The sequence below is a fragment of the Dreissena polymorpha genome, chromosome 4, assembly GCF_020536995.1.
Source record: "Dreissena polymorpha isolate Duluth1 chromosome 4, UMN_Dpol_1.0, whole genome shotgun sequence".
NCBI lineage: Eukaryota > Metazoa > Mollusca > Bivalvia > Myida > Dreissenidae > Dreissena > Dreissena polymorpha.
Window position 1 is genome coordinate 110,519,053 of NC_068358.1, and position 17,108 is coordinate 110,536,160.

The 17,108-nt window shown below is 35.0% G+C and overlaps 1 protein-coding gene across 36 annotated transcripts in view; it reads left to right on the forward strand.

The window, feature by feature from the left end:
* LOC127876067 (PHD finger protein rhinoceros-like) overlaps positions 1-17,108 on the forward strand; it is an 88,548-nt gene that overhangs the window by 42,321 nt on the left and 29,119 nt on the right. For 21 of the 36 annotated variants that reach the window (XR_008047631.1, XM_052420962.1, XM_052420963.1 and 18 more), the window contains 14 exons: positions 3,077-3,139; positions 3,316-3,381; positions 4,163-4,228; positions 4,967-5,023; positions 5,356-5,412; positions 6,499-6,555; positions 7,553-7,621; positions 7,995-8,120; positions 8,556-8,678; positions 11,535-11,615; positions 12,113-12,222; positions 12,650-12,739; positions 13,405-13,494; positions 14,420-14,521. Coding sequence is in view for 35 of the 36 variants with exons in the window: in XM_052420962.1 (XP_052276922.1) it covers positions 3,077-3,139; positions 3,316-3,381; positions 4,163-4,228; positions 4,967-5,023; positions 5,356-5,412; positions 6,499-6,555; positions 7,553-7,621; positions 7,995-8,120; positions 8,556-8,678; positions 11,535-11,615; positions 12,113-12,222; positions 12,650-12,739; positions 13,405-13,494; positions 14,420-14,521 (1,157 nt within the window). In the remaining variant the exon portion in view is untranslated. Of the gene's footprint in view, positions 1-2,287; positions 2,357-2,882; positions 2,949-3,076; positions 3,140-3,315; positions 3,382-4,162; positions 4,229-4,966; positions 5,024-5,355; positions 5,413-6,498; positions 6,556-7,552; positions 7,622-7,994; positions 8,121-8,555; positions 8,679-11,534; positions 11,616-12,112; positions 12,223-12,649; positions 12,740-13,404; positions 13,495-14,419; positions 14,522-17,108 lie in introns of all 36 variants that reach the window. The other 15 variants (XM_052420936.1, XM_052420956.1, XM_052420937.1 and 12 more) reach the window with 9 other exon arrangements.

Consider the following 17,108-nt stretch of genomic DNA (forward strand, 5'->3'; position numbering starts at 1 on the left):
GTTTTGATGAAGACAGTATAGTTAAAATAAATATGCTGTTTTATTGTAACATTTTTTTGGTTTTATTATGCCCATGAAATATATGTGTGAGAGGGTGGGGGGGGGGGTTCGTTAACACATAAAAACCTTTGTTCCACTATCCTAGCAACCACCTAGTTACTAATAAAGGCGCTATAGAGCGCGCAGCGCGACACGTATTATTTATTGTAATAATGAGTCTTGCTAAAGGAAGCAGCCGCTTATCAATGAGGAGCACCATCACAGCACCCCAGTCTCATAACTATGAAGTCCCCCTACAGGTTTTTGTTAAGGACCACATATAGAAGGCCGCAGGCCTGACCCGTATCTTGCCAGTGGTATGGACCCTTTGGTATGGACCTTTAACCCCGCTCACTATCCAGCGTTTGAACTACCGGGTTTACATTTAAACCGACTCTTAATAGCTTATAAATATCTTCGTTAGGTGTTTTTTCAAGCGGTGTCGTAGTGTGGTAGTTACACGCTCGCTTCGCATGTCAGAGGCTCAAGGTTCGAGCCCAAGTAGAATCAAATTATTTTATTTGTGTTCTATGTTAACTTTTTGTTTTGATGTAGACATTTTAGTTTAAATAAATATGCTGTTTTATTGTAACCACTTTTTGTTTTTAGTATTCCCATAAAATATATGTGTGAGAGGGTGTGGGTGGGTTCGTAAACACATTAAAACTTTTACAGTGTTTTCATATCAATGAGTACTCAACCCCTATCGTAAATGAGCAACGTAAGAATAAGTTCAGAATCATCTCCCCTTGAAGTTGAGAAAAATATGAAATTACGCTTACAAGATGAAGCAGATTTGTTAAAACCTACACAGTTCTGTTCCATTAAGGAAAACTGCACACGGATGACAGTAAAAAAGGAAACCAATATAAATAAAATTAACTAAGAAATATTCAAAATCAAGATGATGGTTATATGGGGGTTATAACACAACATCATAGATAATGGTTATTTGGGGGTTATAACACAAAATCATAGATAATGGTTATACCAGTATCTTTTTCTATTTTGTTTAAAATAATCGGCCAATATATTAATATTTACAGTAGAAAAAAATCGTTCCATGTAACTTCATTGGATGCCTTTTACACTGAAATTCCCGACGCCCTTTGAAGCTTTGCATCAATACTTATCTTCTGGTATATAATGTGTTGACCACGTAATTTATTTCGTGGTTCCGATAATGAGTATATGCTGACGTCACACATTTCAGGGCGTGGCAGAGGAATGGGGTTGGGTAGAGGATTTGAACTAATTACTGGATTCGACGACGAAGTTAATTAAGGTTGCGTTGTTTAGGAACAGTTACAACGTTTCCTGGTGTGTCTATAATGTTAAGTGGAACATTTCGAAATAAATGTTTGATGTGCAAAGAGTGTTTCATTTGTTCATTAGTTTTTAAGAAGCCTTTATTTAACAGCAAAATCAGCAAACAGTATTTAGCGCAAGTGCTTAAGACGTTATAATTAGCAAGCCAAACGTCGTACAACATATTCATCCCCGCTTAAAATACAGAGTTGTAGCGATTAAATCGTATTACTAATATTTCTTTAACAAATAGGGCGTGGAGGTATGATAAACATAACGACTCGTTACTACCCATCATTTTGTAATAATTCAGACCCGGTACAAAGTTTAGTTTATTTGATAATAAAGTAGGCAATAAGCCCATGAGTATACATTAAATGTAACGTACAATATACATAAAACAAAGTCACGGGACATTCAGATTATAAACATACAAAAATATATCGGTACATTGTAAAACAAAGTATTGGGTATTTTAAAAACGACTATATACAGTGAGAGGCTGTGCCTAAATATAGTCCAAAACTCCTACACTAATCGTAATATGTATTATAAGTATTTCTTTTTTCACATGGTTTATTAATAAGCGTAGCGTAATTTTTAACAATATTACTATTTTGAGAGGTCATTAAAATGAAATATATTGTGCTATGTTTACGATACAACATCTATCGATGAAAGTTTGGCAATTGCTATAAGAACACTGATTTTGTATGGGTTTACTTTATTTTACAAAATAGTTTGCGAAATATTCGTTGATTTTGAGTATTTTTGATACTTCAACATAAACGCCCAGTATCATTTAATAATAACTAGTTTGTTTTTGTGTGTTTAATACATGCCCATAAATCTGGGCTCAAGTGAAACTTTAAATGAAAAAAAAACTTACACTGTTCCTTACATTAACTACTACCTACATAAGTATTTGGGATTTACACAGGAGGACTGGGAGGAGCGCACAATGACCAGTTGCGTCCGTCGCTTGGAGCCCAAAGTCAGGCTTCGGCAGGTACGTATAAATAAAGTCTTAAAACTAGATGCCTTTCATCGTGTTTATGTTTAATGTTGAGCCGAATGTTTTGTCTTCCGTGTAAGTAGTCATGTGTGACATCTCCAAATACAATTTAGCGGATGTTATCAAGACAGTCTCTGCTGGTGATGTTTCTAGAGTGTGATTATTCCTGTAATTATACTAGGTAACTGTTTTAGAGAGTGTTTGCATATGATCCATACATACGGCTGGTGCATATACATATCGAGTTTGTTTCAACAGATACACAAACAGTCGAACATTCTTGAGGACAAGTTAAAATATTGATGGCAGTTTACTCGTAATAACATATAAATATCTTGTGCTGTCATTGACGAGTCATTGTTGCATCAATCTCGAACACGTATTCAAGTTGTATACGTTTCAGAGACAGTATACGAATGGATACTCTAACTATCTGATAATGTTATATTTAATGTACGTGGACAATTAATTATTGCTTCCTCAAATTGAACACGAATTTATTTATATTTATTTTTAACAGCGACAGGAGGCGCACCTTTAAACCAAAGTGTTTCTTCATTGGGTGCACACAATCCTGGTGGTGCAGGTTAGTGGTTATATTGAACATATGAAATATCTGGTTAATAATGCTTTTAACTATGTATTCTACACAATGAAGTATTCGTAAAATCGAGAAACCAGCACTTTAATGCATCGTCTATCCGTTATTTCTAGCAGTAATCGCTACATCAAACTCAATGTCGTCATTATTTGGCGGACACAACCTAGGCAGTGCAGGTAGGGTCATCTTTCATACACTCTGTTCTTATTTTCAATACAGGGCTATACATACAAGGGGCTACGTTTAGTCTCTACAATTAAACACACTGTATAGCGCATAATGTGTTTGAATTTTGTGCATTTCTGCACTTGTTTTTTTTTGTTCTTAGTGTATGTTTCTTCATTACAAACAGGGAGAGGCAGTGTTCCTTCTAACCAAATGGCCCCGTTCCTTGGCGAACAGAACCTTGGTAGTGCAGGTAATGCAACGAATTGAAAAATATCTAAACACATCAAGAAATATTTTAATTACGATATGTATTTATTAAATATATATCATGTTTTATTTTATCATTTCATTATGATATATTTTCGATATGAAGTTGTTCATCTTTCAATTAACAACGAGTTGTGATGCTAAGGATTTATACCGGTTTGGTGAGACGTTTCATAGCAACTCATCAATACCTTACCAATTTATGCCTAGTTGACTGTCCCATCCTTCTAAATTGGATCAATTTATTTCCAAAATTAGGGACGTCTAGTATATTTATTTATATGATTATAATATTCCTTACAGAAATTCCTTTAAGCAAACAGCGCAGACCCTGATGAGACGCCGCATCATGGGGCTACGCTGTTTGCCAAGGCCTTTTTTCTAGACGCTAGGCATAAATGGGTTAAAATGAAAACCGATGAGTACATAACCATAATAGTAAGATACTTCGATTATAGTATGATTCTTCAAATGTGCAATATAAATATGTAATTTAACTGCATTGCGTTCTTATTTTGGGACTTCTATGTATATGAGTACGCAAGAGTTTCACAAGTTGTTTGTGTTCTTATAAATGTGAAGATCATTGATTATCATGTTGAAAGTTATTTGATATATATTATAATGACAGGTGTGTATACTTTATTGTTTGTTTGTATATAACACATTGTTGTCTATCAATGGAAATCCCCACAATCGCCGTTTCGAGCAACAGATGTTTTAATTAGTCGTTATGTTTTTATATCTGTATTAATTTACAACAGGTAGAGGAAGCTCTCCAGCAAACCAGGTATCACCATTGTTAGGGGCACAGAACCGGGGTGGAGCAGGTAAGGTACTTAGGCGTACATGATATGTGAAGGTTAAAATATAAGTTATAAATGTGTTGTTGAACAATACTTAAATCAAATATGCTATTAATTTCTGCTTGTTTGATGCTGATGGTATACACATGTAACATCCAGTAATGTATTAATGTATACGATCAATTCATATTCTCTCGTTTCAAAACGTTTTATAGTAATGACGTCATTGAGAAGACATGCAGTGCAAACACATTATTTTGATACACGCTCGAGTGAGGTTTGAGCTAAAGCCTACAAACACAGCCTTCTTCAATTAAAGTGTCACTATACTAATGTCTTTTTAAAGAGATTTTACATGCGTATATCGGTACTTCAAATAGATTTCAATTATAAAATGCACATTACTACAAATGTTTCCACGCGCCCGCAAAAATCGTTCCCGGACAACGACGTGTATTATACAAATGTTGTTGTTTGTATGTTGTTTATAAAAAAAACGAGACATACTTGTCAAGAAACCAATTACTACAACGTTTAAACGGTAATACTTTTTTTAAAGAATTGCCTAATTACCGGCAATACGTCCCTTTATTAAATAATATTTACGAATGTTTTACTTGTTATTCTGAAGAAGCTAGTCTCGAAATAAACAGCTTTGTCAAAAAAACAGTTGTATTATTAGATATATTTTTCCTAAATATTTGAGAAAAGTGTGTTTGACACGATCAACTGTTTATAAGGCTTGTTTCGTTGTGTTAAAAGGTGCCCAGAATCCCATGGCACAGATGCAAAGGCTTCAGCAGATGCTTGGAGGCAAAGGTCATTATAACTATTATTGTTACCCTCAGTTTTGAAAGGTTTCTTCAAATGGCAACGGCACTTTTTTATTGGTATATCTGTTCACTTTTATTTAACAATGAATACTCCTACCACTATAAAGTGTGTGGTAAATAGTTTAGAAGCATGTTATTATATACTAGTCCAAACGCACTGAATCGGAAATTTGGAAAATTAATTACCCAAAGCAGTTGTAGTATGTTTTAATCTTTAACGATGTCATAAATATGTATATTATAATTCGAATTCGTTTGTTGTTTTTTTTTATATCTTAAAACAATTAATTGTTGTAAAGGCCTGTGTTTATTCCACAGGTGGACAGAATCCCATGGCGCAATTTCAGATGCTTAAAGAAATCCTGGGAGGGCAAGGTAACTGGGCGCCTCCTTTAAAGTACATATTGTTGCTAAGGCGGAGACTGTACACACACAAAGCATTAAAGCGCAATTCAATTGCACGTAACGCTTATTTGTATTTTTTTATAACTGACACACGTGAACTTTGAAATAAAAAAAGGTATTGAAATTCGATTCGATTTATATATTGCAACTATAAAAGTAGGTACGTATTGATGTGGTTTATGCTGCAATCTATTGTGTGATACATTTTGCTTTCTTTTCGAAAACAAAGACATAGAAAATTATGTAAATATTACAGGAACACCTTGTTGTATCGTCTGTTAGTATTACCAATTACTTAAACAGCCCTGTATACGGTTTTTTGATTGCGTGGCATGAATCCCATCAATAGCTGACACAAAAACGTTATAGCCCTTACATGTGTTGAATATATTGAAAACTAAATGCGAATGTTGCCGGTATAATACATAAATGACATATTTCGGCTGATAAAACAGATGGAACGAACCCCATGTCACAAATGCAATACCTCGACAAAGACTTGGCGGGAAATGTGACATAAAGTCGGTTTTATGTAGACACCCGTGCATGTCTTTGGTTCTGTTGTCCGCCAATATTAATTATATTAACATTATTATTACGTATGTCATAATCATTTTATATAGCCTTGTTATCGTACGCAATAATGTACATGTTTAACTTCCTTGAAATAAAGAAGTATTATTTCCGAAGCGTGTGCTTAAGAATGACTCTTCACAATATACAGGGAAATATGAATAGGAAATAACTCAAAAGTGTTGCACATCCGGTGTATTGTTGTGGTGTAAGTACAATTTTAATGAAACTTATAACAAAACGTATTAAAACTTATATAAACTCATTTGCAAACTGCAAAACGATAAGTACACCTGCGTATTGCAGAGGCTGCGAGTTCATTCGTGTCCATTTAGTAAGCTTCACACGTCTTAAGCTTTAGTTTACTTAAGTAAAATGTATCATCATGCGCAATATTGCCTTCATTTTCTATGAATCTGTTTCAAATGTTTTATATACATATTTGTTAAGAAATTTTCACACTTGTTGTGATTTATTATAAAGCTGGAAAAGACCCGATGGCGCAATTGAACATGCTTCAGCAAATGATGGGAGGGCAAGGTACTTATATCTTAATACTCAGTAATATTAATATATTTTGTGAACTGATTTGTTTGTTTTTGTATTGCCACATTTTGCAATGGAACCCAATTAAGAAAACAAACGATAGTTTAGTGTATGTGATCGCCATCTTCCGATTGCATCGATGCATTAAGTTATTGTTTTCTTGTTTGCAAATATTTTATATTTATCAAAGCTAGTAATTTGTTCCATATAAAAGGTCTGTGTTTATGTGTTACAATTATATGTATGACTTTATAAACATCAAATGGCAGATAATAAGTATACTATACCTAAACATTTAATTGTTATGTAAGTGGCGATATGATGAACATGCTTAGCCAAGCAGGCCCAGGTAAGACATTTGTTAACAACATGTATATACGAGTTTCCCCTTCTGCAATCAGAACAAAATGAAATCTCATTATTAAAGGCAGTATATTCCTACCTAAAAATGTATATTAATAATCAATAATAGCTTATAAGGTTAAAGAGGATTTCGTCATAAAAAAAACATTTTGTAGTAAATCGTAGCTCGACAGAGATAAAGAAAAAAACATTTTTTATTAGATTAAATGTAGTTTTAGTATCATTATCATTTTTGGTATTACACTATATGAAATGTTCAATGTTTACTGATAATTTAAATAACTAATTTAAATTCGTACCCTTAAATATTTAGTGTAATTTGCGTTACAATAGTAAATAACTATATTCTTGATTCACTTTTTTCGAATTATTGTGAACTGGTTTATTTACTGTCGTCGATAAACAAAACGATTAATTTTAGTATATTTCAATAGTGTTATTTGGCTTATTTATATATAATGTTTACTTCCTTCTTAGAATCGTTGACAGTTTAATTTGAAGAATGGAACATTGTTTTTTTTTCAATACGTAGCAGGTTTATTAAAACTTCAAAATGTACACTAAGAAAAAGATTCGAAATTAGAGTCGAAATTTGTATTTAGAATACAACTCTCAAGATCTGTTTTAGCAATTAACATTGAGAACCGGTCTGACGACGACATCATTCGCCGAATTTTGCAGTGGGAAACCATTCGCGGTGAGTTTGAATGTATATGCATAGCTGTATAGCAAGACTATATCTAACACACTTAGAATTCCATATAAATATATTTTTTAATTTATGTGTTCATTATTTAAAACATTAATCTGAAGGAAATCATATATTTCATTAGGATTTACACCTTTAATGTAACACTATAATTGAAAGCATATCAGTCGAATACTAGTACTCAGAAAGCATATATTGAGATGAATGCCGTGATTTTTCAGCAAAGGTAATGGTTAAAGCGCTTATATATATCGCTTTATCAGAGAGGTGTTTATGTACCTACAACAGGTTGACCGTGAGTTAAGCTAATGCTCGTTCATGAGAGTAATCAAATACCGAGGGTTTTTTGTTTGTTTTACAGCCCAATCCAATCCACTGAAAAAGGACCCTAACGGGACGACCACGTTGCTTATCGTCGACACTTCCGGTAAAATGGCTGGAGACGCAATGATTCAGACAGAGCAATTCCTCGACACTTTTATGGCTGGTAAAATAATCGGAAAGGAAATGAAAGCTTGTACGGGGTCCATGACGACGCGCAAGTGTTGATTTGTTTGTGCTTTGTGGTTGTTAGGAGTGCTGTCTATCGTTTTTGGCTGGTTCGGATATTGCAAATGATTTAAGAACATCAATACGTTAACATTGTTGACCCTTTTGCGTCTATGGTTGAAAATAGTTTGACTAATGAGATCAAGGAATCTTTATAAAAAAAAGAACACGTTATCTTCCGCACCGTTTGTATTCTATCTGGACAAAGTGAAAATACATATTTAATTTAACCTATTTTCTGCTTATTCACACCGGTCCTGGAATGGCGCCTATATAATCATCGTTCTAACAACTGTAGCCGTTATGCATATCATTTGGATGGCGTTTCTATGATATTAATGCTTTTCAAGTTTAAACTTCATTAAATTTGCAGGTCTTGAACATCAGCAGAAAAACCTGAACATGCAGGAAAATGTTGCCGTTATCACCGTGGGGACATTTGTTGAGGTTAAACAACATCTGACGAACAACTATCCTAAAATACGAGAGGCACTACGTAATTGTTGTTGTGTTGCTTATTTGTTTTATCCATACCAAAGAAGACACCTCATACGGTACAAATATCAACATAAACGAACGAAATTATGAACGAATTGATATTCATTCAAATCGAATAATCGTAACGCCGCGCCAATTTATGTAACGTTGTTTTATGAGTAATTATTATTTATTTCAAACTAACAATAACATAATAATAGGATATGACGTTACTTATAAAACAACGTTACATAAATTGGCGCGGCGTTACGGCGGCGTGACGTTAACGCGCCAAAACCGTGACATTCTGGGGGCCTCAAATGATTAGGCAACATATATCAATGAGTCTGATCAAAAATGTTAATCCAACAAAAATACATGAATAACAAATTATAAGTCAAAATAATAATCTCAATTACTGTCAAAGTATCGATTAATCACCTAAACTCCAGAATAGATTGCACTGTCTTTGAAAGTTCACTTTGTATCACATTTGTAACAATCACATGTTTATAAACTGTTAATCGCGCTGTTTCTCGCATGTTTAATCACAATGTTCATCACTAGTTTCTCTCGGTTTCGCTTCCACATAGCACTTCTAAAACGGATAGAGTTTTACGATTGGCCTGGTTGTGTGTCCATTGACCGTACATGAAAAGCAACTTGGCGGCCGCCTCGTACGTCTGCTCCACCGGTGCTCTCTGTGCATGCGGGTACATGCTCATGTTGACATCCGCGCATGAGGTGTACCGGAAGCCGAAGCCGACGGGCGCGGCTCCGGTGCTCGGGTGGTGGTACGGCGTACGTTGCGCAGGCGGTGACCCGCGGGAATCTTGGTGAGAAGCGGTCACCGTAGAACTCACCGTCGGACTATCGCCACGTGACTTTTCGGACAACACGTTCGGCTTCTGATCTTCGCTCTCGGAGCCGGACGAGTGCTTGGAGTCGGACGAAGAGCTGAAATCAGGCATGCTCGTGTCACGTGACTGGGAGCTTGCCCACTGAAAACTCTTCGGCGACGGCGACCGGGAAACTGAAATCGTCTCAGTTTCCAATCCGCCGTCTGTCCGCTCGCTCTTCATCTCTGCAGAGGAGACGCTTGTCTTGTCGCTCGATGCAGTTCCCGCCGGATCGCCGAAGCTCCGCGGTCGCTCGTGGTTGCCGTCGGCGCTGCTAGGATATTTCGGTTCCGGGCGTTCTGAGCGTCCACCATATTTAGGCCACAAGGGAGTCACAAGGTTAACGTTTGCGTAGCGGCCTTTGTGTGAGAAGCTGTTCCGGTAGACTGAATGTGTAGGATGTGGCTGCAGGTGGGCGGCGGCGGCGAGGTGATGGAGCGTCGGATATACGCCATTGAAGTGAAATCTAGCGGGTGGTTCGGCTGGAAAATGGCTGTGGGTGTTTCCGGTACGCCGACAATGTACGAAAGGCCGCTTACGAAAGGGAATTCAGTTGCGATGTTTACGTGTGAGTTGTGTTGGTTTGATTGCCGGTACTCCGATCTTGTCAAGTCGAGGTACTCTCCGTACGGATACGGGGACCGTCTATCGTGTGCCTCCCGGGAGCCGTCGTATACTTTCCTTCCAGAACTGGAAGCTGCAAGGCACCCTCTCGTGCTGCACGGCTGTCAGATGAATGGTATCGACTGGATTATGTAACGCATGTTTATTTCTGTTCTCCAGTGTAAGTGGTGTATCGTCGGGATGAAATGTCGTCTGCTGAATGTCCAACCTCGTATCCGCTTGATCACGCTGTGCTAAGGGTTGATGTGTCGTCTGTTGACCTCCTAAACCCGTATCCCCTCGACCACGCAGCGTATCCATGGGATGAAATGTCGGCTGCTGACTCACTATGCTCGTATCCCGTTGATCACGCTCGGCGATAAGTGTGTCTAATGTCATGCGTAAATCCATCATGTAAATGTCTGTTTCCACAATTTCATCTTCAATTTCTTCAGTTTCGGTGTTTGATAATATTTTTTCGTTAAGTTTCTCTAGCATTTGCAATTTTGTCTCCAAATTTTTCAGAAGTGAGTTGATTTCTATCCGCGTTCCATTCTCTTTATTTTCGTCGATTTTTTCAAGCAAAATATCGATTGTGCGTTTAGTACCTCCCCTATTTGATCGTAACTTCTGTAAATTCATCGTTCTTTTAGTGTAATCGTCACGGCACCAAAATATAAAGACGATGTAAGTGATAATGCGTTGTGTTCAGGTTCGTTCCTTTATTTCAAACTAACAATAACATAATAATAGGATATGACGTTACTTATAAAACAACGTTACATAAATTGGCGCGGCGTTACGGCGGCGTTACGTTAACGCGCCAAAACCGCGACACTTACTGTGGGGGCGATCTTTATAATCCCCCAAAAAGAAACCAAGTACTGGTTCAGCCCAGGAAACGCACTCAAAAGCGTTTCAATAAGCCATAGGCTTTCGATGAAATTGAGTTAAAATAAATAGGTTTAAATTACGTAATCTTTCAGTTTGGACCGACGTTTATCTTGAAAACTTAAACATGTATCTTGAAAACTTAAACAGGTCTCGACATTTAACCTTGACTTGACTTTTTTATTCGGGTATATTTCTTTAATTATATATGTTTGTAGCTTAAATGCAGACCTAGCATGTGATCGCATTTTGGATGTGATTGCATGTTGGATCTTCTTATCAATTAATCCTTTAAATATGCATGCTCACAAGCTCCGGCTAAATATTTCCCTTCAATGGTTGGTGGTCGTTTAGTCGGCTCCTCAACAACGGCACTTTGGTGACTGTAAGATGCGGAATCTCATATGCTTGTTTTTTGTGTCTATTGTATTTACTGTCTGCAATCGAAAACAGCTTGATTAAGTTGTGGTTTTTACCTACAGATTGCCTGTGTGCGGAAGGTCCAAGCAAACTCCATTTCGGTCTTAGGTTGTCGCAGAGCATAGTCCAAGCAGAAAATGGAGGTAAACATGCAAACTTAGTATCTGTAGTTGATCAAAATATTTTGCAAACTTAACGTGTTTTTGTCAACCCATGTCAACACAACGCACAATACCTACCATCAACTGTGTCCAGTTTGTTTATAATTGCAAAATGGTCATGAACATAGATCCAATAAATTTTAAATATGGATAAAAAAATCCATTCAATGAAGATTAAAATTAATTACATCTTGATGTGGTGAGCTTAACGTTATGTAACTGGGTTGTTCTTTACCAAGCAAATATCATCGGATTGTGATGACAACAACTGATATAATAGATGTACCAAAGCACATTTGTACTTCTCTTCTATCAGGGACACAAGCAGCACTTACGTTAAATTTGAAACAAACAAGCTGATATTAAATGTTACCAAAAACAAACAATACGTCTAATCCGTTAATTGGATGATAACAACAAAAAACATTATCATCGTTTGTTATTGATGACAGTAACTAACCTTCGTGTATGTTTCTAAGGTATAAAGGATTTCGGTGGTCATGCAGCCGCACCTCGAGTGATTCTGATTTCAGACGGTCGAATAACCGGACACACAGACGGCCTTTGTTTTCCAGATGAACGGGAGCATGTATGAGCAGTTTAACATTTTGGAAGATTTTTACATGTCGTTATCAATGCCTTTACCAAAACTTATATTTTGATTATTTTTGTTCAATTTGTTGAGACACCTTTCGGTAATGCGTAGGGTACAGATTGGTATTTAATTGTTTAAAACAATATTTCTCAACCATCTAGAAATACAGGCAAAACTATACGTAATGTAATTCCAGAATTACTTCTTGCGACTGAACTGACTACCAAAACGATTTAGAGATTCATGGATAAAAATTATCTTATATTGTTTCTGTTTTACTTTTGGCTTTACCATTCAAGAGAGCCTGTTACAAACACCTGTCAGTCTTTTAGCTTTTCGTGAGAAGCTTCAGATATGGTAGTGCTACGTATGATGATATGATTTTACACTGTATGTATCTTCTTCATGACTAATTTACCAGCTTCAAAACGTCACCTTAGAGTCGTTGAATATGATGATCCAGATGACACTGACCCAGGTATTCTGTATTCCAGTGGGACAGAGTGACAACGTGAGTACACTTTCTGCATAGGTCTTACGTAATCTGTCCATTATAGTAAAGCAGTGTCATTCAGTTAGTACCATATAGGAGCACGAAACTATAGAAATGTTTTAAGTAGATAAATTGAAATCATTTACATGTCTACTAAGAAAATTGTTCATTTATTCACAACATTCAACCACGTCAATAACGTTTTATGTTGTTTAACGGTTGACTTCGCTGGAGTAATTATTTTTTTAAACACGCATTTGACGACTTTGAAAGCCTCGCCTTGCATAATAAAAATCAGATATAGTCAAAATTTTGTAGTTAACGTTGTTGTTAAACTGTTTACTTGGCTGGGATAATTATTTTTTTAAACACGCAATTGACGACTTTGAAAGCCTCGCGGTGCAGAATTAAAATCAGGCATAGTAAAAAAAAATAGTTTACTTTCGTATAAAGCAAGCATTACATGATTTAGACATAAAGTTCAGTTACAAATATATAATGACGTGCTGTATTAAATGTAATATGTTGCATGGTAACTAATGCATTGACAAGTTTTCTTTAAATTGATTTTGTCTTGTTAAAGGTGTAATTTTTACTGTATAAAATACAAATAAGCACGTTGCAGTTTCACATATAGAAATAGAGTTCAGCCTTCACTCAAAACCCGTGTGGCTTTATTCTAGGGATTCCTGGAACTCATTTCTAGCATTACTGGTGGAAAAACGATGGACAGAAAGTGTGCCCGAGTCCTCAGCCGATACCATATCTACCATGTAAGTGTTCCGTTTAAATTTTATTTCTTTAAACATACAAATTACAAAAAAAAATGTGAACGCATGGATAATTCATAGAACAAGCATACACTCGTCTGAAGAGGATATAAATGAATGGTTAAACAAGATTATAAGTATTTGAATTGTTATTGATTTCTTAACAAATTGGCATAGTATATTCACTTTGTTATATTAATTATTATCGTATTGGGGTAATTTGATAGTAAACTAGTAAATGTTTTCAATGTTAACCATGTGCATTAGTATCTTTTTATTTACTTCTAACGAAGTATCTTTTTATTTACTTCTAACGAAGCTCTGTTTATTGCGAACATATGACAAAAATGATATTACTTTTCAAATTAATTGGATAACATTTCTGTCATCGGCTTATTTGAATTCCATCTTTAAACCTTTGATAATATGATTTAAACACTATTACACGCCAGTTTAAACAATCAAAATCCGATATCCCATTTATACGTTGAGATCATCGAAATTACTTCGCCTTAGAAACTTCGCTGAAGCATTCTTCACGAATTTCGCTCTTGAGGAATGCATTTATTAACATTTTTAAATGATATCTTTGTGTTTTTTTGCTGCATAAGACCATGACAAACAATTACGATTGCGGTTAATGATTATTGTAAAAAGATGCGAGTCCAACGGAATTTATCGATACTTACTGGCTACAAAGGTGCTAATTCTTAATGTAAATTGCCTTTCCATTAATATATCTGAACATTAATTTATAATTCATGTTGTCAATGCCATAAATACAGTTCGAGTTGGGATATCTGTGTCAGAAAAATACTATTACAACTGTAAATCATATAATATTCATATATTCTGCTGGTTCCGTTCCAATAAATCCAAATAGATGTTGGACATCCGATTGACCGCTCTTCGACGCTTTCTTTAACAGACGGTGGTGGCCTCTCTTAAACAGCACCAGACGGAACCGACGACAGATTCTATCCGGCATCAACTGGTCACCGTGGCCCAGACCTACGACGACGACGACATGGTCAGTAACTCAGTTCAACAGATTCATTTTTAATTGTTATTAATATAAATATATGTCGTAAATTGTGATTTATGTACTGCCCAAGCAGAATATTCCTTTAATGAAACACAGCATTGAAAAAAACACACAAACTTTAAACTAAAACCATCAAAATAATTGAAACACTTGAAAAACAATTACATGAAACAAACACAAACGATACCAAAGCCATTGAAAATGAAATAACATCAACAAAACAAGTATTAGAAGGAATTTATCCTACACATCTCAATGGAATAATACTACGAGCACGTGCGTGCACAGCACAGCATGTTGAACACAATGAAAAAAATACTTCGCAAACATCGAAAAACGTAGAAGTGAACAAAAACTGTACACAAATTGGTAGTCAATGGCGAAGATATAACAAACATAACTCAAATACAAGAAGAACAATGTTTATATTTGGAAACCCCCAATAAACGAAAACATGTTCAAAATGATACCCTTTAAAAAAAAATACACATCATGCTTTAAATCAAGAGGAAAAACTACTGGGCGACGGATTACTAAATGAATATGAATGTGGATTGGCACTAAAAGAAATGCAAAATAACAAAAGTCCAGGATCTGATGGCATCACAATCGAATTGTATAAGACATTCGGTAATTATATAAAAATTCACTTAACTTTTCATTTAAAAACGAAAACTTAACTTCGCTACAAAAACAAGGTATAATGTCACTCATTCCAAAACCTTGAAAAAACTTAGAATCGTTGTCAAACTGGCGCTTGATGAGTTTTACTGAACAATGATTATAAAATAGCAACTAAAAGTATAACAAATAGAATTTTAAAAATATTACAATCAATCATTTCAAGATCTCAATCTGGTTTCAGTAAAGGGCGTTACATTGGTGAAAACTTTCTTCTTATACAATAATGCATAAACTATGCAACAATTCAAATAATTCTGGTGTAATATTCTTTGCAGACTTTGAAAAGGCATTCGATTCCTTTGATCATTTGTTTATGTTCTCTTGCTTAGAAAATATGAATTTCGGTAAAAATCTAATTAAATGGGTTAAACTATTTTATACCGATATTAACAGTATAATTGTTAACAATGGCTTTTTCTCAAATTGCTTTAACATCGAACGAGCGGTAAGACAAGGATGTCCACTTTCATCCTCGCTATTTATTATACGCATCGAGTATCTTTCACACTATTTCCAATCAAATCAACATAATAAGGGAATATCGCGAGAACCGGACGAAGAAATTAAACAGTCCCTATTTGCTGACGATGCAACTTATTTTTTAAATGACAGTCTTGACTCATTTATTAATGAATCGCCTACCCTTTTTGGAATGGCATCGGGTCTTAAACTAAACAAAAGTAAATGCACTGTGCTACGAGTAGGTAAATTTAAACAAAGTATTATTCATCTTAAAAAAGAAATAAAATTCAACTGGACATCAGATAAAGCAACAACGTTAGGAATAACCTTAACAAACAATGAAAATGAAACAATTCTATAACATATTGCCAAAATTATAAAAAAAATGTTTAAAAACATGGCAGCATCGTAAACTTACACTTATCGGAAAAATCACCATGTTGGAAACGTTTGCACTCACTAAATTGATGTATACACAAACAGTTCTCCCAAACCCACCAAATGATATTATTGAAGATATAAAATCAGAAAATATTTAAAATTAAATATTTAAAATATTTAATTTCAAATGGAACGGTAAACCTGATAAAATTCAGCGAACTCAATAAATTCAATCAGTAGAATATGGAGGTATCAGACTAACGGATATAGATTCATTCCTGAATGCAATCAAATGCAGTTGGGTTAAAAGATATTTAGATAATACCAATACGAGTAAATGGAAATTATTCTACCAGAAAATTCTAAAAACATATGGTGACTCCTTACTTTTGAATGTAAAATCGACAATAATATCGTAGATGAAATTTCAACCCAAAACATATTTCTATCGAATGTTCTATCAGCATGGTGTAAAGTTACTCATAATTTAGAAACCCAAATAAACAGTAAAATCATTTTATGGAACAATTAAGACATAACTACTGACAATAAAGTTTTTCTATAAGCATTGGTTCGAACGAAACATAAAATATGTAGATCAATTGTACGACTAAAGAATAAACGACTTCTATTCTTTTGATAACTTATGCTACATACTCGGAATACCTAATGTACTACACATTGATCAATAGTATACTCGTACATATTAAAGCTGTTACAAATAACATACCATGTACTCAAAAAACATTCGTAGAAAATACAATTGCAAACCAAACCAAAACGAACAAAATATTTTAGACACTTCAAATTAAAAATCCTGTCGAAATCTCTAAAGCTCAAACTAAATAGCAAAACCTTCTTTGTGAAAATTAATTTAATTAGAAACAAATATTCATCATGCCATATAAATCAACTTCTGATAGCACACTGAGAAATTTTCAATATAAATACATCCAGAGAATCATAGCTATAAATATATACATTTTTAAGTGCAACCTATCTAACACAAATCTATGTGATATGTGTAGAGAACATATTGAAACAA